The 27,291-nt window shown below is 38.7% G+C and overlaps 1 protein-coding gene across 2 annotated transcripts; it reads left to right on the top strand.

The window, feature by feature from the left end:
• The first annotated feature begins 1,779 nt into the window (after window positions 1–1,779).
• ppp2r2ab (protein phosphatase 2, regulatory subunit B, alpha b) lies at window positions 1,780–26,405 on the top strand. 2 transcript variants are annotated; one of them, XM_067433175.1, is made up of 11 exons: window positions 1,780–2,022; window positions 3,317–3,439; window positions 5,435–5,512; window positions 11,429–11,526; window positions 11,608–11,773; window positions 15,636–15,748; window positions 17,318–17,495; window positions 17,632–17,796; window positions 17,937–18,106; window positions 19,758–19,849; window positions 25,166–26,405. In XM_067433175.1, the coding sequence occupies exons 2-11, from the start codon at window positions 3,433–3,435 to the stop codon at window positions 25,443–25,445; spliced, it is 1,347 nt and encodes a 448-aa protein (XP_067289276.1). In that variant the 5' UTR covers window positions 1,780–2,022; window positions 3,317–3,432; the 3' UTR covers window positions 25,446–26,405. The 2 variants fall into 2 exon arrangements, with proteins under 2 accessions (XP_067289276.1, XP_067289275.1); XM_067433174.1 differs by having other exon boundaries at window positions 3,293–3,439.
• The last annotated feature ends 886 nt before the right edge of the window (window positions 26,406–27,291 follow it).

Genomic DNA, 27,291 nt, shown 5'->3' with positions numbered 1-27,291 from the left:
GTTCTGGGTGTGTAATAAATACTTTGTTACTGGTGTAATGTGCTCTCTTAGGTACAGCCCTACAAACGCAAAAGGCAATAACTTTTTTTGGTTGAAAATTAGTTATTGATATTTTTTGACACAAGTCAATTCTGTTGTTTTATTGAGAATATAATAAAACAACAGAAGTGACAACAGTGACATTGTTTGAACAGGGTTCCAGTGACAACAATGGGTTGTCTTAACAGTAACTACCAAAAGCCCAGGAGAAACCAACACCAGTGTTCTTTGGCTTTGTTTCAGAACGCTCAAATTGAGTTTGAGGACTCTTCTAATGTTCAGCCGTTGTTTAGAAGTGACTGTGTCGGCCTGGAGTTATGGTAGCCTATGCTGCCTTTAGGAATCGTTGTTTTACTTGTTTTACTAAGTTTGCTTTAAATTACGGTGTCATATATCTGTCACTGAAGCACTTCTGAAACACACAATACCTGAATAAAAGTGTAAGTCTATCACTTAGCTTATCTCCATTAATGGCCAATCAGTGGAAATTGTCAACAGTTTCAGGTATCTAGGCATTATCATGGACAAGAAATTGAGTTTTGATCAACACATCACAGACATTCAGAAACGCTGCCAACAAAGACTATATGTCATACGTAAACTAAGATCTCTTTCAGTTAAACCACGTCTTTTGCTTCTCCTTTACTGAAGGATCATTGAATCTATTCTTTTGTACTGTGCCGCTTCAAGCTCGCTTGCTATTTTAACATGCTCTCTTTAACTAATAGAAATAAGCTAATTAAAATCACCAACACCTGTTCAAAAATAATCTGTCTGCCAACTCCCAATTTGACAGGTCTGATTAACACTGCTATCATTCGCAGAGCAAAAACTATTATACGAAATCCTAGTCACCCCCTCAATTCATATTTATTCATATTTATGTGACCAATAATTTGTGTATTCTGTGAACTATGTGTATGTTATGTGTGCTGAATGTTGCACCTGGTACAGTCTGTGGAAGCATATTTCCTCTCCTGAGGACAATAAAGTATAAATCTGAAATCTGAATCTGAAAGTAAAAGTTTTTTTTTTTTACTATAGCGTTTAAGGATTAAAAGATGCAATTTAGACTAACAAATTAGATTGATTGCAATCTACTTTGTTTAGCTAGCTAGCAGCCTATAACAGTCTAGTCAGCTATCCAATTAATAGGCTACCCAAACTGCTCCATTTAAAAAAGCAATTGTAAATCATTCAAAATAAATGCCATGGTCTCTAGATTTTATACAGGGATCATTATAATTAATTTTTAAATGGTAATCAGCAACAAAATATTGATAATGTGGAAGTTACTGCCATCTGCCATTTGCTGACAATACAAAGGCAGAGTACAGTAACTTCAAAATTGGGGTCACGTGTCCTATAGCCTACCTATAATAATTTGGCCTGACAACTAAAAATCTTTCAAGTAGCCTAATTTTTCTCAGTTCCACACAGCGAGTTCAGGTATTTTGCCTTTGTAGGGCAGAATAGGTCTATAAAACCATTTTAAGGTCAATTACGTGTTTATTATGGTTGTTGTTGAATGTTTGTGTTTGGTTAATACCTCAGGTTTGGAGTATAATTTAATATCCCTTTTTATTTTTGTATTATTATTATTATTAAGTTTCAATTTTCAAACAAGCAAAGTCCACAACCCACACAGGCAGCTAAAACCATCGTCGTAGTAGTTACATCATCATCACCCTCCAGCATCCAGTAATGAATGGCCGGTCCTGGTGATGTCACTACAGGGCGGGGTTGCGCCATTTTGAATGTTGAGAGAAGAAGTGCATGAGGAGGATAGAGCTGAGGAGGGTGTGTTGCAGGAAGAAAGGTATTGGAGCTTGAGATTTAAGAGTGACCTAAAGGACTACCGAGAAGAGCTTCTTTCCGAGGTTCGTCTTCATCCATCCCCAGACGAACGGCTTGCAATAAAATAAACCCGGCAAAGTTCTCTGGATAGTTCTGATACCAAAAATTAGCAAGCAGCAAGCAAAGGTAAGAGCCGGAAGTGACAAAATAGCGGACGCTAAAGCGTGAATTTCCTTCAAAATACAACTAGAATAATATGAACTTTTATTAAAATGTAATAAAAAACATTGCTATAAGATTACAGTAGCCTATATGTAATATTATGGGGGGAAAGGTAAAATTTTATTATATTTGTAAATATTTCAATTGCAAATTGTGTTTTATATGGCACGTGAAGTTATTTGGTATCATTTACTTTATCGTCAATACATCATCTCTCAATATAATGTATTAATAATAAATGTGTATATAATGTATACACTTAAAACTGAATTAATGTATTCATTTAATTATGGTTTTATTTTCAAAGATTATGATATTTTACACTGTGAATCAAAATTTTGTATCTTTTTTAATGTGTGTGTGTTTAAAAATAAAATAAATCAAACGGAACATTCAATGTTGGCACATTATCTATCTATTGTACTATATAGTACAATAGGCTTTGCCCCACTGCACTATGGCAATTAAAGCTAATATAGTTATATAATGCTCTTTGGCATCATTTACCTTCTCCAGTATTAATATTTAAGTATAATTTATCATTAATAAATTGTTTGATAAATAATGCACAGATTGATTGATAGGTCCATGCCAAGGTAGAATGGATCAGCCTCAATGGGTAAAAAAAAAAAACAGCAGCAACAATAAATATAATCTAAGAATACATGGTTACAGTAGATATTACAGATTTCTAGAAACAATGTTGTGCAAATATGTTATTTATGAATCTGTTTAGGCTGACAAGATCCATAAATGCCTCCCAGAAAACTAATGGAAAAATGGGTGACTCTTGGTCATCCAAGATTTGCAGAATAAATTATAGAATGGGTTCCTTGTATACAATACAGGAGGAGGATGTTGCTCTCAGTTTGTTTTCCTTACCTTCCTGTGTTATTTGCATAAGGGCTATTTGGTCTTTCAGATATATATTTGAAGTTCTGTCAAATCGATTAATCGCATCCACATAAGGCTATATTCGAAAATATACGCACATACATCTATATATTTTAGAAATATTTGCATGAATATTTAGCTGTTTATAGCATGTATATTTCCATAATTTATATTATATAAATATTTAAAAAAATCATAAATATATACATATAACTATTCTCTACAGGCACAACCTTGCATGCCCCTCAGGGTGGTCCCTAGTGTTAAAAAAAACAATAACAACCTCTAACTCATCCGAAAATAACTGTAATATTAATTGCGTTTTGTTCCTTTTTTCTAGATTGTCAATTTTTTTTTTTTTAAGTCCAGGCACTTTTATTGTGAAAAACTGCATTTCCGGCGCCTCTCTTGGAAATTTTGCCCTGGTCGCTGCCTTCACACTGCTTATCAAGACTAGGGTCCGACATCGTCACTCTCGCCATGGCAGGTAACTTGTCAAATTTATGAGCTGCGCAAGCAGGGATTGCATGAAACCAATGTGATTATAGCAATTGCTTGTATTTGTTAGAGTGAGCGCAGCGGTTGTAGGCAACCCATCATCGGGGCTGATGACCCACTGACAGTAGCCTAGCTTTTTAGCTGCATCGTTTCCCTCCAGTTAACGTTAGCCAGCAAATCGGCAAAACTGATTTCAGTCGGTTTTACTTCTAATGTACCGACCGTTTGAGCTTGTGTTCAGCAGTACTGAGGCTTCTCTGTCATCGTGAATGGTACAGAGTGCATGGTGTTTTACAGATGAGCTGCATTTGCGTGGGAATCTGTCTGGCTAACCCACTCATCATTTGTTTGCGGGGATGCGCGGTCAGGCTACGTGATTTTTACTATGTCGGTTATAAAAATGAACCTGCATTGGGTAACGTGGCCTGCTTCTCCTTTTCTGTGTATGTATATGAATCACCCGGCCTGATGTATAAATCTGCTCGACAACTCGGCCTCTTTAAAGCACTTCCATTAAAACGAACTTTAACCGGCATCTGCAGAGTCATGTGCAGTCAAACCGCCGCGTCTTTAAAACGGTAAAATCATCACTGATGACAAACCTAAATGCTTTCCTGTTTCTAGCATTTCAGTGGATTAGACTTGTACTCAAAAACAGAAATCATAAAGATCAGTCGTGACTCTAAAAGGGTGGGGGGATTCAGTGTTATGGTGGTATTGGTTTTATTGTTTCATAACTGTAGTAAATACTTTATATGATTGTATTTACTTTATAATACGTTAATATCTCTCTCTCTCTCTCTCTCTCTCTCTCTCTCTCTCTCTCTCTCTCTCTCTCTCTCTCTATATATATATATATATATATATATATATATATATATATATATATATATATACACCAAAATAATACTTAAATATAATTATATAATTACTCAAATACTTTTTTTTCCGTTTGTCATTCCTGCCATTCGGCCTCCTGTAGCCACTTGTCCCGTGAACAAACCCAACCAGTTTGGCTCTGCCTCCCGTGATTTACCTCAGCCCGTTTCTCCCCCTCATTAAAAAAATATGCAAGAGCTATCATTCAAAATTTATAGGAATTGTGTGTAGACATTATTCTAGTATTGTTTCTTAGCCTTTTTGGGACAAAGACTGGGTAAATTAGTACAGAGCATCACTTGTAGTTTTTATTGTAGTATTACTGTGGTGTTTTTCTTGTTTTGTGGTATGGAAGTAGGGCTGCAAGCCTGCAACAAACAAATATTTTGAGAATCGATTAGTTGGCCGATCATTTTTTCGATTAATCAGATAAAAGTCCCATTTTGTTTATTTTATTAAATTACATTTATGTTAAAAATGCACATCCAGGAGTGTGGATTGGGTTGGCAAAAACAGTTGTCATTTCTATGTTGAGGCGGCAGGGGTGTTGTCGGCAACTGCTGAATTTGGATAATAAAGTAACTTGTAATCTTACTTAGTTACTTTTAAAATCTAGTAATCTGTAAAGTAGTCAGATTACTTTTTCAAAGTAACTGTGGCAACACTTCTTTTAAAACAAAATTTAGCATCCAGCAGCAGCTAATATTTCAGCTAAATTAATGATTTTTGCACCATATATTAATTGTCTCCCTCGAGAATGCATCCTGTCTGTTTGATGCGCATGCGTGCGCCCGCCAAGCAATTCTTACAATTCTCATGTTTTGGGCACTTGGATCATGTGCCTTTCTCGCATCAGCTCACTCTGTTTCCACTTCACTATCTCTAGGTGCACATTTTGTCCATAAAAATGCGTTATTCTTTGCTGTAATTTGGCACGACTGGTGGAAGCTTATCGTGCACAGAGGGCAGACCCGACTAATCGATTTTATCGACTAGTTGTTGCAGCTCCATATGGAAGGATCATATTTATTCATCACATTCAATGATGAATTCATGTTCCTTATAGGTTCCTGATATTGTTTTTAACCTACTTTTATTATTTCAGGAGCCGGAGGCGGGGGAAACGATGTGCAGTGGTGCTTTTCACAAGTGAAAGGTGCGATCGATGATGACGTAGCCGAAGGTGAGTACCTGTTTGAATAGTATCTTCCTGTCTAAGCTGGTGATGCATTGACCAGACATGAAGCGGTTAGTCATGTGTTATACACCAGTGGTTCTCAACTGGTTTGTTCATCGGACCCACCGTAATTAATCCTAACTGTGTGTTCGCACCACCACCGCCAACATCCAAATCATTTTTCAAAGGTGTCATGAACAGGCTTAAAAAAAAAAAAGTACGCTGTTGTCTGAGGGCAACTTATGATGTTTGCATGGTTTTTACATCCAAAAACATCTTAACTTATAAGTAAGGGTGTACTCACACTAGGCACGGTTGCCATGAACTGGGCCCGAGTACGATTGTCCCCAATCCCCCTCTGGCCTGCACTCACATAGGGTTTCAGCATTCGTGCCGGAGCACGCTTACGTCATTATGGTGCGACGGTTTGGGGTTTCAGCATTCGTGCCGGAGCACGCTTACGTCATTATGGTGCGACGGTTTGGGGTTTCAGCATTCGTGCCGGAGCACGCTTACGTCATTATGGTGCGACAGTTTTGGGGTAAACAGGAAGAGCGGCGCTCTCTAAACACAATGGAGTCCATCGCTCCATTGTTTTCTTTGTGGATAATTTTGGTCCACAGCCCTCTCACAGCCTGTTGTTAAACAGATGTGTCGCCTTAGTGGCGTGAAAATTTCACGTAATCGTGCTGCCCATATGACGAGGTTTGCAAGGTACCAGCTGAAGTGCAGCAAGGACTTTGCAGCTTTGATTACGGACTCCAGCACAGTTAGCGCTCACACTGCATGCGAACCGCGCCCGAGTCCAACTGAACCGTGCTCTGGCCCACCTCTTCCAAGCGGGCCAGGGCCGGCTAATCGAGCCGCGCCTTGGCACGGTTCGGAGCACTCGCACTAGTCAAATGAACCGCACTTTGGTGGTCAAACGCACTCGGGCATGGTTCAAACTGGCTAGTGTGAGTACACCCTAATAGGCTATTTTCTACACTGGTTTTGAGGCTCTCTCCAAAACAATGTGTTTTGATGGGCGTGCCGCACTGAAGACTTGGATGTAAAGTCCACGGCTAGGATTGTAGAAGATTTACATATTTAATGAGCTTCTGCTCCCGTCATTTCATGTGAGGGAGGGATTGTTTTGAAAGCGGCCAGACAAATTTTCTTCTCAGAACGTATTTATCAAACAAACACAATAATTTATCTCTTATCCACCTGTGATTGATTTATTTGTTATTACTTGGCCCACCTGATCGGTGGATATAAGCGCAAACCTCTTCAAACACAACGGAGATCAAGAAATTAATGTTATTTCACTATTTAAGATTCACCGGCCTGCCGACATGCTTAAGCCCTGGGAGTCTGATCCCGAATCGTAATGAACCAACAAATAAGGGATTCTCCAGCCTGTGACAGCGCGCTGCTATGCTTTGTTAGACACGTCATGTACACATAATCAATACGATCTGTAACAATGCAATTCTATCGCGTATATGTTATATGTTTTACTCGCATAAGTGTGCTGCACCATTCCTGTCGTGTCCAATATAGAAGGCACAGGATTGTCTTTTAATCTCAATGGCCCTCATTTATCAATCTTGCGTAGAAACGGGTGTATATGTTGGCGTAAGATTATGCTTACACTCCTCTCACCGCCGGATTTATGAAACTGTGCGCACCTCTGCAATTCAGGTGTACGCAATACTTGCCCTTGATAAATCCCACGGCTGAAAACGATCGTCATTAGAATAACACGCCCCTATATATTCAAGTCTCCGCCTCTCCCACGCCCTCATTTTACGCCATGGACAAACAGAAGACGGCAAAGAAACGAAACTTCTCCGACGTGGAGATCGGGCGCGCTCAATCATCTCTTTAGTCCACTTAGTCAGGGCACTGATTAGGACATAAGTCAATGGGCTGACTCCCTGATCAGTGCTCTGACTACTGAACTATTGAGATGATTGAGACGCGCCCATCGAGACCATCACCAGGGAAGTGGAAAAAAACCCCGAAATTGTTTTATTTGGGAGTTTAAAGAGTGGGATTAAAGGCGCTCACAAAAACAAAATATGGACACAAATAACGAGTAGCTACTGTTAGTGTGGGGGTTGAGAAGCGCACTCCAGCAGTTTAAATAGCTGTTTGGATGATAAATTACCATCACAATGCATTATTTTACAGCACGTTTTGAAACAATTAGCATTTAATTTCGTATCACGGCACATGTATTGGGGTGTACAATAGTGATGATGTATTGTGGAGTAAGATTCATTCACATTAATAATTACATGACAATTTGTAAGATTCTTCTTCTTATTATTATGATTATTATTCTTAATGACGCTTGTTATTTAGAAGAAGAATGCCGTTTTTATTGATTTTATTATTATTTAAAAGAAGAAGGCCATTTTTATTATTTTGTCAGTCTGAATTATTTTAGTCCCAGTCCGTGCGCAGCTGCCGGGCCAGACGGGCCTGAAACGTCAGATAAAGCGCACAGGCTCGCGACTGGAGGAATACATATGCCTACAGATCAAACGCTTTGGTAAAGTCACACAAATTAAACATTGACGTTCATGTTGCACAAAAATAAACACTAAATGTTGTTGTTGTGGTTTTTAACAGTGGGTCATGATACAGCATATCTTGTCAGTGCGTTTTGTGGTGTTAGGAATTGTTTTTCTGCGCATTTTCGCACTAACTCAAACGTGCGTACACCACCTCCTGAGCTGGCGTAGGATTTGAGCGTGCCGTACGCCAACGTCCATATTGATAAATCTCAAAGTCACCGTGGGTTTGGGTGTACGCAAGGTGTACGCTGGAAATTTGGTGTACGCACTTTTGATAAATGAGGGCCAATATGTCTGCAAATCCAGTGTCGGCTTGTGTCTTGTTTACAAATGTTGCTATCTTCTGCATTTTTTTTTTTATTGCTCGGTAACGCGATCAGTTTAGCTCCACGAGTCGTTGGGCGGGGCTACAGAAGCAGCGTACAAATAGAGAAGACGATTCCCCCTTCTAATGCGTCATTGATTTGAGAGCCTCGTTTGCTGGGCCTGGTATCTATAAAAGCTTTTCTTTTACTAACAAGGACGTTTTCAGCTCTGAATATTCTTATATCACCATGGCCCTTTATATATAAAAGGCTCAAGTGAAATTTGATTTCTCAATTCATCACCCCTTTAAAGGGGCCGCAAAGCAAACAGTCATGGTGATTGACATTTGTGCAGACTGACCAAAACAGGGTTTAAGTTCACCTCATGGAATCATTTAAATGTGAAAAGCCATGTATGTGGTGTGGCTTTTGTGTTCATGGTTAAGTGCTAGTCTAATTTCAAAATGCAGATTATAGGAGACCTTTACTAGCCTTGGTCTTTAATTAAGATAAACATCCATTTGTGTCCAGCCTACATTACAATAACGGTCCTGGTTGAAGTGTAGCATTAATGTAATTGGTCAAATCGGCGTAATATTGCTACTGATGTCTCTATGAAATTGCTTGGGGAAAAAAAAGTTCACAATCCTTGCTCCCTGTCTGCCCAACCATTTCCTCCACCATAATTATTTATTTTTCGCTGCAAACCAGAGCACAGACAAACCAGCACACAAGTTTGGATCGCAAACTTTCTGCAATTTATCATTTTTAATAACAATTCCAGTCTCCCACGCGTCATCTCGCATTGTTTACTTGTCGCATCTCGTGTGTGTTTAGTTGTCGAACGTAGTTCGATCATGCTTTGCACTTCCAGTAATAATGTAGTTCTTTCAGCTCCACTTAACGCATTTTTCCATGTTTAAATATTCATTTAAAATGAGTCTAATGACACAAGTCTATATGACACAAAAACATCATATTGTTCATGATGTTGGTTAATTACATCACAAAGAAAGTATAGAATGTATGATAAATATTCAATATGTAACCCAGCCTTACTGCCTCTCATCCATAGCTGTAGACTTTTAATGCGTCATGATGCTATTTGGATAATCAGAAGGGACCTAAAGTCCAGGCAGATCTTCGCCTGAGGTCTCCAGGATACATTGTTACAGGCTCTTGTGCTAGTTTCCAGTGGGATCATCTCTTATCAAAATGTGTTCTGGCCTGATTCAGTGACTTTCTTTGAGTTTTGCATGCACTAAAAGGGGAGGTGGGTCAGGGTTACACAAAGGGCCCTTACTTTATTCTTTTCTCTTGCGTTCTTCTGCTCTACTGGTTTAAAAAGGGTTAAATTAGTATGAGTAAGTCTACAGCCTATCCATGATGGAGGTAGCTGTCTCGAGTTTGTAGCAGGAATCTAGGTTACAGATGTGCGTGTCACTGTGCCATTTTATTTAAAGAATCATCTCATTGAGTCATTTGTGACACTCTGACTTACTAAATATTAAATATGCTTGAAACAAATGCACGTTAAGTTAAGACTCCTGTCGGTTTTTGACTGAAGCCTAAGGGATGTTAGGTAGGGCTGGGTTTAAAATATCAATGCCTTAATCGATTCTAATTTTGATGATCCATTATTGACTATTCAGGGCCCTAGACTTATTCTTCCCACAGCTCACTCTGGTGTGTCTCAACTTTCTCAGTTGGTTGCACTGACTTGCAATTTGGTCACACCCTTTTTTTGTATTACTCATAATGACCTTTGCATGAACCTAAAAGCTTGATATTTGCAAAATATTTTATTCTAAACATTCCTTCCAACATGGGGACATTCAATAGGCATCATGGTTTTTATACTGTACAAACTGTATTTTCTATCCCCTTATACTGCCCCTACCCCTACCCATCACATTCTGCATTTTTTCTTATTTTTTTTTTTTAATTCTGTATGATTTATAAGCATTTTGAAAAGTGGGGACATGGCCAATGTCCTCATATTTCACCCTCTCCTTGTAATACCTATGTCATACCCATGTCATTATACACGTGTCCTCATATGTCACAAAAACATGCCCACACACACACACACACACATTTATATATGTGTGTGTGTGTGTGTGTGTGTTATTAGAAAAGGGAATAACTGTTTGGATACATTTATAGAAGGACAACTAATTATTGTACAATAATACAGCATGTTCTCTACATACTATGTTTTAAAATGAATTGCATGCCATTCAGCCATCCAGCATTTATTATGATATTCTAATATCGATCTAGCTTACTGCAGTGTGCAACGAGTGTCTTATAGCAGCCGCCGAGCAAACACACAGAGTACCGATACATTTGAGTGTTAGACCACATATTCTTTACCAAAAGGGGCAACTGTGGCATAATAAAAGCTCCTCTGCTCTTGAGCCATGTGTCAGACTTGTCTCATTAGCAATCACTATAAAGGCCTCGTTCACCTCCCACAAAACCCTGCCCTGCACTGCTTCATACTACAGTAACATTCCCTGGGTTTCCTGTATTGTTTAGAGCATTATTTTTTCTTCTTGAGAATGGAAACTGAGATTAGACCTGATATTTATCCAAATTGATTGATATTGTGGGATTACAAATTTATAAATTGTTATATCAAGGTTCCAATGTAATAGTATACAAACAGTTTATGTACATAGTGTTTTACAGTTTTGAGGTACAGCTTGACTACTTTCTAACGAGATCAAGCTAATCAGTCTTTTGTCTTTATGCACTTCCTGATTTATCCATTTAGCATGACATGCTCGTCTGTGCTTTAGTCTCTGATAATGTGGAGGTATGAGCAATACTGTCAGAGTGATTAGTCTCTCAAAGATATACCCAAGTTCTCCTGGTATTCACTTCTGAGTTTCCAACAATATCAAATCAAATTGAATCAAGATTGAATCTATTAAAATGGCAAGCTTGTGAATTGGCATCGAATTGTGAAATTTGTGCTGTTAAGATGTATTAGGACGAGGATGGAGAAAATCTAACAAATGTTGTATGCTCATCCCATCATATAGCCGACATCATCTCTACTGTGGAGTTCAACCACTCAGGGGAGCTGCTAGCCACAGGGGACAAAGGCGGTCGAGTTGTCATCTTCCAGCAAGAGACCGAGGTAAAGGGTCAAACGATTCCACATTATATCCGCTTTCATTCCCAAAATGTCTCTCACAAAAATGTATTTCTCTTTTTCCAGAACAAGAGTCAGCCACAGTGCCGTAGTGAATATAATGTTTACAGCACATTTCAGAGCCACGAGCCTGAGTTTGACTACCTGAAGAGTTTGGAAATCGAGGAAAAGATTAACAAGATCCGCTGGCTACCACAAAAGAATGCTGCACAATTTTTGTTGTCCACAAATGGTTAGTAGAGAAAATCTAAATATTGAAATTATATATTAAATAACTTATTTATAAAATTTTGTATCTATACATAAAGGAACACTCCACCGTTTTTCGAAATAGGGCATATGCAACTTCTTTCCTACATTTAGATATGTTTGCAAATGCATTTTTGTCTCAGTGCAAGCATTGTTTAAGTTTGGCAGGGTCGCTGCTAGCTTAGCTTAGCATAATGAATGGAATCCTATGTTTCCAGCTAGTATGTCCCGAGTAAAAGTGATCCAAAAAAAAAACCAACCCTCACCTAATTACTTCTTGTGGCCTGCGTATTCACAAGACGTACAAATAGTGATGCAGATTAAGACTAGGCGATTTCCTAGGCAGATATTGATTTGGGACTATATTGTGGGGAAGCACAGGCGAAGCACTGCTATTTGGGCGCAAAGATATGGCCAGTGTTGAGCGCACAGCACAGCCAATGGCTCTCATCCTCACGTCCTCCGGCTGTTGAGCAATCGCAATGTGTTGTGTGATATCTTTGCGCCCAAATAGCAGTGCTCCGCCTGTGCTTCCTCATAATAGAGTACCAAGTCAATATCTGAATAGGAAATCGCCTAGTCTTATTCTAAAAAAAGAAACAATTAGGTGGGGGTGTTTTTTGTGTGGATAATTTTTACTTGGGACATGCTAGCTAGCAACATAGGATTCCATTCATTATGCTAAGCTAAGCGAGCGGCGACCCTGCTAAACTAAAACAATGCATGCGCTGAGACAAATGCATTTGCCCACATATCTAAATGTGGAAAAAAATTCAAATAAGTCCTATTTCTAAAAACGGTGTAGTGTTCCTTTAACTAAAAACAATTCAGGGCTACTACAGTTTTTTTTTTTAAATAAATCACAGTTTAATTAAGATGCTAAACGATTACTAGGTAAAATATATCAAGTTATTTTAATCATATAATTACTATTTATTTTGCATTGTTTTATTAAGTGCAGTTACTAATAATATGACATGTTTGTGTATTGGATTTTTGATAGTGAAGCACTGAGCTTGAATTGACATGGAGATAAAATTAACTTTTATTAACAGCAGTAATGAGGAAAAAACAAAATTTTAAATGGAAAATAGTCTACTATTATTTTATATACCATTGTTCTTTTATAGTATCACACTGAAATGTCCAACAACTTCCAAGAAGTCCTCGCTGCAGCCTGTAGCACGATGACGTACTGGATCAGATCCAACACGTACTAGACGCGCATGCGTGGTGGTTTCGTTCACAATTCGACGACATCGCATGCGCAGTAGAGTTTTGGGGACATCATTGAATGCACAGGAGAGTTTTGCTGGATAGTTAAATAATCAAACTGCTTGCGCAAAAATACTGATTAATAACATGCTCACGCCATCAGGACCGACGTTTTGCATTTTCCTTTGAATGTGTAGGCTACTGGCATTTTAAAGTTCTTTACAGATCGTGTTGCATTGTACCTTGAGGATTAAAATTACAGAGACAATTACATGAATCATTTTTCCTTCCACTCAACAGCAAGTATGATCAGAATATATTAAAATGTTAACTGTTGCATGCATGTAGGCTACAGTGAAACTAGGATAATTTAAGCATCACATTTATGAAAAGATGATTTATTCATCAATAATTACTTAAATGGGGGGGGTGAAATCCTGTTTCATGCATACTGAGCTTTTTACACTGTTAAAGACTTGGATTCCCATCCTAAACATAGGCAAAGTTTAAAAAACTAATGTTGGATGTTTGATGGAGTATTTCTGTGTCAAAAATACTCCTTCAGGTTTCTCACAAGTTTCGGAGAGTTTTTTTCGAGTATGGGTCCGCTTGATGTCGACAGAGCGGAAGGTCCTTGTATGGGCTGTACGGGCTCTTCTCCCGGAAAGGTGCGCGCGTGTGACTGAGGCGAAAGAGCAAATGCACGCCCATAAACACTCTCTCAGGTGCAGATCCAGTCGTCCGTGCAACACTTCTGTCGCACCGCACTTCACTTTATTCCTATGGGTGACATCAAACGACTTTAACGCGCCCGCATAGCATTCCGAGAAGGCAGCGCTGCATTTGAACCGATTTAAACGCAGAAATGACGGGAAGCTTCACAACATCGCTTCAGTCGTGTCGCAAAAGGGGATCTCCACGGTCACTGCTGTCACAGGACTTCACGAAATCAACAGTTGCCAAAGAAGTGTGTTTTTGACGGAGCGGTCCCAGCGATAAAGGTTCACAGTCCTGCTTTAGAAGCAGGCGGTGAGTAAAACTGCTTCAAATGTTTGTTGTTGGCTATCGTCGTGTAAGTAAATATCAGTAAACGACACGATCGTGTATAATGTTAGTTAATTTATCAATGGAGCATGCGATCTATGGTGTGTGTTTAAATACATTTGTTTAGCCGACCAATATAGGTGTCAGTTTGTTTATTGTAAAACCACCCAAACATAAACCTAGCGTTCTCACAAAGCGTGCTTCACCATTCAAATGCGCTAACGATTACTCCATTGTTGTTCTATGTATAACGTTACACTAGTCTGACGTGCAAAACCGTTTTGCTTGCTACTGCTAAGGTTTAGTCGCATACAATAGTCCATAAACCGAATCATGTCCTCATAAACTGCGAGTAAACACACACAAATGTTGACAGGGCACTAAATACAGTACATACCACAGAGACGGACGTCCTGCTGTTGCTGTTTCTCCTGTTCAATTTATTTCAGCCTCTGAATGTGATTCTGGATCATATATGTATTAGCTAAATCCGATCGATAGCCATGGGTTTCTCCACGCTTGAGGACGTCACCGCTTTGCGCTCGTCATTCTTTAGCTCCGCCCACACGATACGCCTCCAGGCGCTCGTTTTTTTCCGGAAAGACTCGGTACAGCCTATCTTTCTTTTATAAATATAATAAAACTAAAGACTTTTCGGAGATATGAAGGATGCAATACTACTCTAGAGGTACTCAAGATTGACATGAGATTGACTGAAACTGAGCGTTTCACCCCCCCTTTAATACTATTTATCAGTAGCCTTACTACAACTACAGTTTAGAACGTCATACAATAATGATCATACATTAAGACTAGCGCATACCCATTATAAGTTAACCCAGAGATCAGTATGAATGACGTCGCCATAACGATCCACCACCCAGTACGTATTGGATCTGATCCAGCTACGTCATCGTGCTACAGGCTGCAGCGAGGGGTGTCTCACAACTTCAGTGATTATAAAATGAGCACTCTTGTTTTCTGTGTAAATCAGTCACAATTTGAAGAAAAGTTTTTGTTTTTCACAAGACTTTGTGACTTCCTACTTAATGGGTAATAAGTCAAATTAGTGCTCCTATGGTGTCGAGTGGTCAAGGTCGGCCCGTGTATGAGCTCGCTCACATGATTTATGTAAGGATATCTATAATACTGAATCCTCTATATATTCAACGGGAGATGCATTTGATCACTTCCGTGAGTTGATTTAAGCTCTGCAAATTCTCCAGATTTTTCTCTGACTCACTGAAGTGTCTCTGCCGTCTAAAAATATGAGCTCTCTGCCGTGTTATGCAACCAGTGTGTATTTTAGACTCTCTTGAATGGACTGAATGCCAATCTTCTGTTCACCCGCATACTGGAAAAAGATATTTGTGGGACAGAGTTCATATTAGATGTGGGAAAAATGGCCAGATGTTTTCTAAATTTGTTGAACTGTCAACTTGATTTGTTATGGCAGTCAAACTACCTCTTTTTTTGCATGGAAATAGGCTTGGGTGTTTTTGTTTTTGTTTTTTTTAGTAGTTCACAATTATTTTAGCACTGATCCTGTGTCAGGAGGTGACATTGTTCTGTACCTTCGACTGCAGATAAAACTATAAAGTTGTGGAAGATCAGTGAACGTGACAAGAGACCGGAGGGATACAATCTGAAAGAGGAGGATGGGCGCTACAGAGATGCTGCTACCATCACAACTCTGCGGGTGAGTCACACACGTCTGTCCACACTTAGACTCAAGAACACAGCCCAAATGTGATCATTTCCGTTATTCTTTGGTTTGCAGGTTGATTTTATGTATTTGCACTACCATTCAGAAGTTTGGGGTTGGTAATATTTTTCTCTTATGCTCACCAAGGCTGCATTTATTTGATCAACACTGCAGTAAAATATGAAACGATGAAATCCCTTTTTTTCGCATTTGGCACAACAATAGGGCACTGATTTTTTTGTTTTGTTTGTTAAATAAATTGTTGCATGTTTATTTTATCTGGGTTTATAAAAAAAAAGTGGTAATCAATTGAAGGCATGAATACATTAACTATGTATTTTATCTTTAAAATATATTTAAATGAAAATTAAACAATTAAATCCTTTATTTTTTAGCAAACAAAATGCTGCACAACAGAGGTTTACTGTTAAAATGAATAACTCTTGTCTTCATTGTCACATGATCCTTCAGAAATCATTGTAATATGCTGATTTTCTGCTCAAGAAACATTTCTTATTAGCAATAGAGATGCACTGATACTGAATTTCTCAGCCGATACCGATAGCCAATTATTCAGAATGAAATCTGCAGATAGTTTTTTGACCTATTGTTTAAAAGCTGTATTGACATATTTTCTGCGGTTAAAACTCTGATTGAGTGATTACATGAGTCATGATATGGATTTCGGTAAGTTGTACTGAATCTTTCAACATACCTTTTGAAATGTATGCATGTTTTTGGAGATATAACTTGTATTAAAAGAGAAGAGATGAATCGCTGCCTCTTGAATTGCACTTTCACGACACATTTATGAGTGTCAAAACACCATGTGTTTGATACAATGGACAGTTTTTGAAAGATAACACTTTGTTTCTTTTTAGAAATAACAAAGCACAGTGCTATTTGCGATTATTGGATGGAGAGGCGTGTTACAAATAATGTTTATTGTAGGAAAAAACTGCAGACCTGCCAACCCTGGTTTGAGCTATGGGTGATTCATAGGGTCAAAGAACCTGCTTTTGTGTTGCATTTTTTTAAACAGTTGTGCTATTGTTGCGTTAACTTCCCCTGAATTCAACATGAGGTATTTTCCTCACACACACACACAGTATGAGTTGCAGTCGGACATAGTTTTCCGCACCCTTTTGATTTTGATGGCCAATGGTGAAAACAATTGATTTTATTGGCCGATGCTGATTACTGGCCGATACATCAGTGCATCTCAAATTCTCAATGTTGAAACCAGTTGTGCTGCTTATTATTTTTTGTGGAAATTATTTTTTTTTTTTTTCCCAGATTTTTTGATAAACAGAAGGTTATTTTAAAACGGAAATCTTTTGTAACATTCTAAATGTTTTTAACTGTCAGTTTTGATCAATTCAATGCATGCTTGCTGAATAAGTTTTAATTTCATAAAAAAAAAAAAAAAACTTTTGAATGGTACTGTATATTTGCAGAAATATTAGAAAATTCTTTGACCATTATAAACTCATATAACACTTGTGGTTTAAAAGCTTACTGAAATGCTATAATAGCAAATATACGTGTGAACTCTTTGCGCAGGTTCCAGTATTCAGGCCTATGGATCTCATGGTGGAGGCCAGTCCGCGGAGGGTCTTTGCCAACGCTCACACCTACCACATCAACTCCATCTCGGTCAACAGCGACAATGAGACCTATCTGTCAGCAGATGACCTGCGCATCAACCTGTGGCACTTAGAAATCACAGACCGCAGCTTTAGTATCCTAGAGGGATTTCTGTGGTTAAGCATTGATTTGGGTTGTGACTGTCATGTTGAAATGTCTGAAAATGCCATTTGTATCCTGACGATTCTGTGTGTCAGTTCAGCTGTTATGTGGCTTTAACTCTGCGTCAGACATTGTGGACATAAAACCAGCCAATATGGAGGAGCTGACGGAGGTGATCACAGCCGCAGAGTTCCACCCTCACCAATGTAACACGTTTGTCTACAGCAGCAGCAAAGGCACCATCCGCCTCTGTGACATGCGTGCATCAGCACTTTGTGACAAGCACTCTAAATGTGAGTTATAAGACCGACTACGTCATATGACACTTAATCCAGTTAAACACCTTAGTTTTCTAAATAGTATATATTATGTCATGCGTTAGTAGTATAAAGGTGTTTGCGCCCCATTACATTTTCTCCTCTACTTTGTTTAGTGTTTGAGGAGCCTGAAGATCCCAGCAACCGCTCTTTCTTCTCTGAAATCATCTCCTCCATCTCAGACGTGAAGTTCAGTCACAATGGCCGCTACATGATGACCCGAGACTACCTGTCTGTCAAAGTCTGGGACCTAAACATGGAGAATCGACCCGTTGAGACATACCAGGTGAGAGTTCATAAATAGAAATAGAAAAAGAAAATATTTAACGTCTAATTAAATGATCCTCATTTCAATAATCTGATATTTTAAAGGGTTAGTTCACCCAAAAAGTTTGATAAACTGATTCATAACATTCGAAACTTTGTTTTAAAACGGCCCATCACTATATTAGTCATTATTTAGGGGGGGGTTTTGAGCACAAAAACTTTTCTCGTCGCTTCATAAAATTATTGCAGAATCACTTTAGTGAGATGGGTTTCGTAACGTCGTCTTTAGTACCTTTTATGGGTCTTGAGAGAGGATATGACATTGGTGTCAATGAAAGCCTTTCTGGGCCATCATATTTCAACGAAAATATCTTAATTTGTGTTCCGAAGATGAATGTAGGTCTTACGGTTGTCGAACGACATTAGGCTAAGTAATTATAGAATATTTAGTTGTGGGTGAACTAAACCTTTAAAGTCACAATGTCCTTTTTATTTTTTATTTTACTGAACATTATTGTAGCACATCCTGAAGATCTCACAGTGTGAAAATGTTCTGCTGAATGTACTTTTGAAAACTGAAAAGTCTAAATTATAACCTAAATATTAAGAATCGAAACTGAATTTAATCAAAATGATTCAGAATAGCACTCCTTGGATTTAATGTATTTTCATACTCCATTTGATATGATTATGTTACAGATAAATAAACTTTATATGTACAATTATTTAATATATAAGCAAATTTTTGGGAGCTTATTAACCGTATTTGTTATAATTAGATAATTCCATACATACCATTCTCATCTCCGTGCTTCCCATAACTCTGTCTGACGCTCCCACCGCTAGCCTAGCTTAGCACAACGATAAACAGCTCCATCTAGCCTGCTGCTTAATAAGTGACAAAATAACACCGTTTTCCTATTTACATGATGTGATGTATATAGTTACATCATGTACTAAGGCCGACGGAAAATCAAAAGGTGGAATTTTCTAGGCTGATATGGCTAGGAACTATACTCTCATTCCTGCGTAATAATCAAAGAACTTTGATGCCGTACCATGGGTGCAGCGGCGCAATATTACGCAGCGCCTGAAAATAGTCTGCAGCACGCTCTCAGTGTAAGCAGGATGTCGTGTTGGTTATGTTGACGGAAGTTTACCCATTTTCAGGCGCTGCGTAATATCATTGAGCCTGTTTTGGCTGTCATTAATAATAATTAATATCTATTCATCAAACAAACCTGAAACAAATGATCAGTTTTCTCAATAATATTAGTATTGTATGAATTTTCTTGTGAACCTACAAATGTAAATAATATTTAATGTTGAGCATATTTTAATGGCAAGAAAAAATTCCAGTATGGGCATGAAAAGACTTGAAAATACTATTTTTGTCAACATTAGGGGGCGCTTCTGCACTATTTAGGATTGGTAGGATTAAGGTTGAATGTAAAAGTGCAGTTTTGCCCCAGTCAATTGGGAGTGTCTTTACACACCCAGATATTTATGATTAACATTCATGAATTAAATGAGGTCATTGTGATGACAGAGTTATTTTACTGTACATATGTGTCAAGTTTATTTATTGCCTATGATCTCCAGTAATAACTTTCATCACCGTGTCACGGTTCATGACCTGCTGTCTGTCTTTGTTTTTTTGTCTGCCATAGGTTCACGAGTACCTCAGGAGTAAGTTGTGCTCTCTTTATGAGAACGACTGCATCTTTGACAAATTCGAATGCTGCTGGAACGGAAATGACAGGTTAGACCTTTCACAAGCCTGCTTTATATCATTTCCATAATGGAAGATTGTCCTGAAATGTAAACACTTAAGTACTGCTAGTTTAAACTCTCAGACTCGTATAAAAGTGCCAGCAAAATATGGGCCTACAAGAGAGTCTGGAAGCATTAATGCCGCTCACTACATTTATCAGCAAGTGAAAATGTGCTCTGTTATCCTTCCAGTTCCAAACTACTAGATTACATTGTGTTGAGTGGGATGAAGTGATATTTAAAAGTATTGCCCCTTGAATTGTTTCAGTTGTTTCACTACTGTTCAAACTTTTGGGGTCAGTATTATTTTTGAAATTAATACTTTTATTCAGCAAGGACTTATTCACCAAGGACACATTCAGTTTATCATAAGTAGGGATGGTATCGTTAAGGTTACCGATACTCTTACCGATACTGCTTATCAATCTGGTAATTTAACGGTATTCGTATCGGTTCTTTTTTGTTATACTTCTGGATTTTTTTCAAAAAAATAAAATGCATAAATCTCTTGTCTGGGGGATATGAGGGGGGGAACGATCATTCGAATATAATCGCTGAAGTAACCCTTTAATGCAAGCGCACGGTAATAATGTACTCAACAATATATTTCAAATCAGCAACAAAATCTCAGGTGAACTGTAACAAATGTTTTCTGTGATGCTCAAATTGCATTAAAAAGCTCTAATTTCAAGTTGCTCTAGCTAACGCATGACTGCAGTCACTGCTCGTCCTGTTTCTATGGCAACCCGAGCTTCCGCAGTGACTGTAAAAATAATATGAATGAACCGTCATGTTTAATCTTAAAAGTTTTGGTAGTCAGAATCTGCGCACACAGATGAATATACAGCAACTAAATAATGCTAACATCAGCGGCCATGGCACTGAACGAGCAATAGTTATTAGTTCAAAAGGGCAAACAGTCAGTTATGTGCGTTAATCATGACATAAAGTGGACTTTTACAGCTGAAATGATGAGTGATTTAAGCATGCTTGAACAACAAGAGAGGAATATTGTAATACATCACAATCAGGTACAAGAAATTACAATTACAGGTACAATTTATTGTGGAATAAATTCTCTAGTCTGTCTTTCCGCCGGGTTTGGTTCCAGCTTTCAAATATGTCGGTTCAGGCTACTACATTTTTGGCATTTCTCAGATCTGCACGGGTCCCGGTCCAGCCTTTAAAATAATAGACGGGTCTGGGTCGGTTCTGTGTAGCACATTATGGGTCTCTTCTGGTTCGGGTACACATTTTTTTAACCCGTAAAGACCTCTAGTTTACGTTGTCATCAGATGAGCTGAGAAACTCTCAGGCCGCGCACTCAGAGTGTTGAGCGAGTGAAATATATCTATGCTAAACTTATTCTTAGCTTCTAACACACACACTGGGGAGTAATATATAAGAATGAATTAGCCAATGGTTAATGATAGATATTATTTAGCCGCCCAGAGGGAACATTTACTCGCATATGCAAGTGTTTTACTCGCATTGTAGAGGGTTACGAAGTGATGCATATCTGTAAGATCCGTATTTAACACATTATAAAGTATAATATCTAGCATCCGTTAGACCGCCTTCTGTATTCAATTTAAAGAAAAAGCATAACTGGTGCAACGTTTGACATCAGACGTAGAGTATCTGCTTTGAACTGCATGAGGCGTTATACTTTCTGTGCAAGTTGAATATGAATGAATGAGGCATTTTTTATAGTGCTTTATATGTACTACTGTACACACAAAGTGCTTTACACTCATGTCAGGGGTCTCTCCTCAACCACCACCATTGTGCAGCATCCACTTGGATGATGCGACGGCAGCCACAGTACAACGGCGCCAGTGCGCTCACCACACACCAGCGATAGGTGGAGAGGAGAGAGAGTGATAGAGCCAATTCAGTGGATGGGGATTATTAGGAGGCCATGATTGGTAAAGGCCAATCGAGAGCATTTGGCCAGGACACCGGGGTTACACCCCTACTATTTTACGACATGTGCCATGGGTTTTTTAATGACCACAGAGAGTCAGGACCTCGGTTTAATGTCTACTCTGAAGGTCTCATCCGAATATGGAAGGTGTTAAGTTTTAAATATGGATATTTTTCTAACACAAACCAATCGATTCACTTCAGAAGGCCTTTATTAATAACCACTTGGAGCCATGCAGATTTATTTTTAAAATAAATTGATGAACTTTTATGTGCTGCCATTTATAATGCATGGATTACCATTCATTTTATTTTTAATCTAACTCTGTATACAACTAGGATGGCTTGAGGGTGAGTAAATCATTGGATAATTATCATTTTTGGATGAACCATCCCTTTAACACGTTTTCCCTGCCATCGATAGAATAAAAAAAATAATTTAAAAAAATCCATGTTTTCACTGTTATTGTGTTCTCAAATGTACCAACCGTGATACCAAATCGGTACTGAAATTTAAAAAATGTGACTGAACGCTGTTGAGCAGAACCGTGAAAACCTCTGACTGGCCATTTGTGCTCACGCGCTCATCAAATATGTCTGTGATTTGGCTACTATGAGCAGCGCTTCACAAACATATTGTAAAAATACATCAATGACACGCGCTTGCACAGATACACACAGAGCGTTAAAATGCAGGTGTCTATCAGCCTACCGGTCCGCTGGTTGACGGCTGCTTGTGCTTTCAAGCGCTCCATACTCAGAGCATGAAGACTAGACATGTATCAAAGGTCACAGATGTTTTTCAAAGAACTAGTTCATGTCTCATGCTTAAAAAATCAGAATAAGCAGTGATTTCTCTCATTTTAAGAATATAATTAAAGGGTGTTTTTACACTGGCAGTTTAATTGAAAACAGGGCACAGTTCGTATAAAAAAGTAATGTGAAAGCTGTCATGCGGACCTGGGAGCGCACCAGTACCACACCATACCTGGAGGAGGTCCATATTCCACAATAAAGAAAGTATTATGGCCCCTTTGAGAGCTGCAATATAGTGTGGCCCCTTTAAGAGCTGCAATATAGTGTGGCCCCTTTAAGAGATGTGCATCCCCTCTTGAAATGCCAGTATTGTGTGTGTGCACGCCGAACTGTGCTGTGATTCACGAACAGTGTGAGAGCAACAGACTCCGCAGCGCTCTTGTTCAGAAGTTACCTGCGCATTCGTTTTAGCTGATTGTAATGTATTTAGTTATAACACATGTACTGTAAGTGGTGATGGTGTTAATGATTTACACATAGTGTCTAATAAAAGTTAAGCAGAAAATATGGTAGCTTATGTAGGCTTTAACTACACTTGTTTCAGAGTAATGTTATTGTTAACCCTTCTCTTTCCCTATTAATGTTTGCTGCTGCATCCTTTACATCTATGGCTGATCTCAATTTCTGCAACTACGGGCCATGGATCAAACATTAAACGCGTGTTAATAGAATTAGTGCCGTTAAAATGATTTTGTTAATTTTGACAGCCCTAATTACAAACATTATAGTTGGATTTGTACCATACTTACAATAAAATATGCAGTTTACTAGTTAAAATTACAAATTGCTATATCATGGAGATTAGGAAAGTACTGTAAGCATGTTCAGATTGAATACAGCCAAGTAAAATGTAGAAACAAGCGTTAAACAGCAGTATGTAGTTACAAGATGAATTGTGACTTATCGTAGAAACGCCTAATTTCATATTTAAGACATGCTTTCTTAAGATTTAAAACATGGACCCAGGTCAGTCAGTAAGGTAGCAGTCAACATGTAGACCAACCACTGATCTTGCATGTCTCCTCCGTTGGGGCCCAGACTGGCTCTTATCTTGGTGGAACCTCTAATCACTCTTAGACAGACTGAACAACAGAGCTCAAAGCCAGTGGAAGATTGAGTTAGCATGTCATGAAGACACGTCAATGCTTTTAAACACACTCCTCCTCAGTCCCCTTTCCCACCAGAATGAACCGGGTGCTAGTTTGGAGTTTGTTCAACTGACGAGCCTTCTAAGAAACGCTTTTCTTTCCACTGGCTAGAGCCAACACAGAGCCAGGTCTTACGTCACTGTATACGCCTCATCTTTCTCAGTAATGCTAGCGATGCAACGGGAAACACAAACACACCAGGCTTGTTCGAAATGCATTGGCGCAGAAGGAGCAGGAGATGTATGCTCTCATTGTACTTTGATGTCATACGGTGATCGGTCTGCACGGCACAGATGCATCTCGAACAAGCCTTCCATCAACAAATGTGAATATTGCATTATTATTGATGCTCATGACTTTACAATCCTACATCAGCAGAGGCATAGGGAAGGAAAAGCTGTGGTAGAAAAAAGTTTACAAGCAAAAGGGATAACCGCACCCTGGAGAGGATTGTGAAACAAAACCCATTCAAAAATGTGGGTGAGATTCACAAAGAGTGGAGTCAGTGCTTCAAGAACCACTACGCACAGACATATGCAAGACATGGTTTTCAGCTGTCGCATTCCTTGTGTCAAGCCACTCTTGAACAACAAACAGCGTCAGAAGCGGCTCGCCTAGGCTAAAGACAAAAAGGACTGCTGAGTTGTCCAAAGTTATGTTCCCTTATGAAAGTAAATGTTCCGTATACCAGGAAGTTTTAGAGCACTTCATGCTTCCTGCTGCTGACCAACCAAGCAACCAGTGCCTGGTTTAAGGACCATGGTGTCCCTGTTCTTAATTGGCCAGTAAACTCACCTGACCTTAACCTGGTCTCTCATAACATCTGAGCAGTGCCACAGACTCCATGCCAAGCTGCATTGCGGCAGTAATTCGTGCAAAAAGAGCCCCAACTAAGTATTGAGTGCTGTACATGCTCATACTTTTCATATTTATACTTTTCAGTTGGCCAAGATTTCTAAAAATCCTTTCTTTGTATTGGTCTTAAGTAATATTCAAATTTTCTGAGATACTGAATTTTTGATTTTCCTTAATTGTCAGTATAATCATCAAAATTAAAAGAAATAAACATTTGAAATGTATCAGTCTGTATGTAATGAATATAATATACAAGTTTCACTTTTTAAATCAACTTTTTGATGGCGTTCTAATTATATGACCAGCACCTGTACTTACCAGCATGTCCTTTCAAATCTGTATGACATTGGTTAATCTTTGAAACGCAAATCAAGATCGATTTTATGAAACCTGAGATCTTTGAACTAGAACCGTTCCTTACCATTCTGAAAACCGTTCAGCCCTATGGTGGACATAAGTTGTCATTTACTCGCCCTCATTTTTGGGTGAACTATCCCTGTAACTAGCCGAATCGGGATTATTAACAGCATTGTCTCTGGTTTCTCTTCTTTTCCTCTTAGTGTGGTGATGACTGGATCCTACAACAACTTCTTCCGAATGTTGGACCGCAGCCAGCGGCGGGACGTCACCCTGGAGGCTTCGCGCGAGAGCTGCAAGCCCCGGCAGGTCCTGAAACCGCGCAGGGTTTGCGCGGGCGGCAAGCGGAAGAAGGACGAGATCAGCGTAGACAGCCTGGACTTCAATAAGAAGATCCTACACACCGCCTGGCACCCGCAGGAAAATATCATCGCCGTGGCAACCACCAACAACCTCTACATCTTCCAGGAAAAAGTGAACTAATACAGTCGTCATGGGGAAAGAAAACCTCCGAACCTCTCTCTCTATGTGGAAACAAAAAAGATGAACTAGCAAAAATCATTTCTGTGACAACCACCATCATCACATAACCAACCTTGGCCTACTCCAGGACAGGATGAACTAGTGGAGCCAACTATGGGCTGCCAATACTGAGTTAACTGGTTCAGACTGGTCTGGAGAAGAGCACAACTTGGCTTTGGCCTCTGTGGCACCATGAAAACACGCCTTGCTCTGGTGATGTTGTGCCAACCTGTGTCTGTACCTTCCATCCCTTTTCCCCTTACCCACACGTCCAAGCCCAGGGACGAAATGGGCGGCAATCTCTGACAAATTTCAACCTTAGGTTTTTTTTTTTTTTTTCGTTTTTTTGGCTTCAGTTTATTCAAAGTGTCTGTATAAAAACTAATTTGAACTCATGTGGATGTGTCCCCGTGTCCTTTAATCCTTGATATGTTGTTCGTGCCATTGTAACCGTTTTTTAATCTTCTCAGAGAAACTGCCAAGTTTAGTTTGTTTTAATTCTGTTTCAAGAATAAGTGTTTTTTTGTTTTAGATTTATTTTTTTAATTTCCTACTTTATACATTTCATAATGTCCCGTCACACTCAGCTACAAATGGTTTCGGCCGTGTTTCTTTTCAGAAATCCACGCACTCGTACTCACCTCCATCACATTGGCCCAAAGAGCTTTTCCTGTTCTTTTTTGTGGCACAGACGGCATTGCCGTTTTTGCTGTTGTAGTCTAACATCTACACTTGTTCAAACACACACTCCAGTTGGACTGCTCACTCATGTACGCGTCATTCAGCCTGACCAGGTTTATTTTCCTTTGTGACCCATTCCCGGTTTCTGTCAACACTCTCTCTATCTCGGGTTACAAGTTGAGAAAGATTATAGAGATTATGATAATGAAATGGTATTTATAAACGGAACAAACAATTAAACGTGAGTCGTGTCCTTCTTTGAAATGTGCAAAGCTTGTGCAAGACAATTATTTGAGTCTTCAAACCTATATAGAATATTAAATGCTGAACAATAAGGGATGTGAACCTTATTGAGAACAATGAGGGAGGTTCTACAGTTGAAGATGCGCTTATGGGGATTTTAAGGGTTGCTCCAAGCATTTTGGAGGCAAATGTCCTCTGATTATTAGGATTATGGATCAGCAACATTGATCTGATCTTTTTAAATGTGATTACTATACTAAAAAGCATCATAAATGTAGAAAATATGCCCACAAAATGAGATTTCATCCACGCTTCAGACCTTTGGCAAACTGTTTTAACATTTATTCCTTATGACTGGTTCTAATTGTTGCTGCTAATACCAATTCCGGTTGTATACATTTAGTAGCTTGCATTTTACTTGCTATTGTTTTATATACATACATATTATATACACATATTATATAAACAAACCATGCTAGATGTGATTATTTGACTAATACTTTTATTTAATAAAAGTTAAACAGTAGCAATTAAAATGTGAGCTACTAAATAATTTGTAAAACTGGAATTGGTATCTGCAGCAACAATTAAAAATAAGGACTAAATGTTAAAACAGTTTGCCATATGTCTGACATGCGAATTAAATGTTTCATTTTGTGGGCATATGTCCCCACTGAATGAAAAAGAATTATACACATACTGTAAACAAACTTATACTAGTTATAAGGAATAAATGTGAGTATGGCTTGCCATATTGGGCACTTTATTGGGATATATTGGGATTTCATTCCATTGACAAACTGACCATAATTCACGTGCGTTTTATGAGCAGTCCTCTGCCATTACGTAATCCTATAGTGTCTTTGTTCTTAGATATGCACCC

This window comes from Pseudorasbora parva, chromosome 23 (genome assembly GCF_024679245.1).
Source record: "Pseudorasbora parva isolate DD20220531a chromosome 23, ASM2467924v1, whole genome shotgun sequence".
In the NCBI taxonomy this organism is placed as follows: Eukaryota; Metazoa; Chordata; class Actinopteri; order Cypriniformes; family Gobionidae; genus Pseudorasbora; species Pseudorasbora parva.
Note: the sequence above shows the minus strand (reverse complement) of the source record. Positions and strands in the feature narration are given on the sequence as shown.

Excerpts from the sequence above, each read along its gene's own strand:
- ppp2r2ab (XM_067433175.1), top strand. Across the intron at positions 5,513-11,428 it reads CGATGATGACGTAGCCGAAG|CCGACATCATCTCTACTGTG; the intron begins GTGAGTACCTGT and ends CCCATCATATAG. Across the intron at positions 15,749-17,317 it reads CTACCATCACAACTCTGCGG|GTTCCAGTATTCAGGCCTAT; the intron begins GTGAGTCACACA and ends CTCTTTGCGCAG.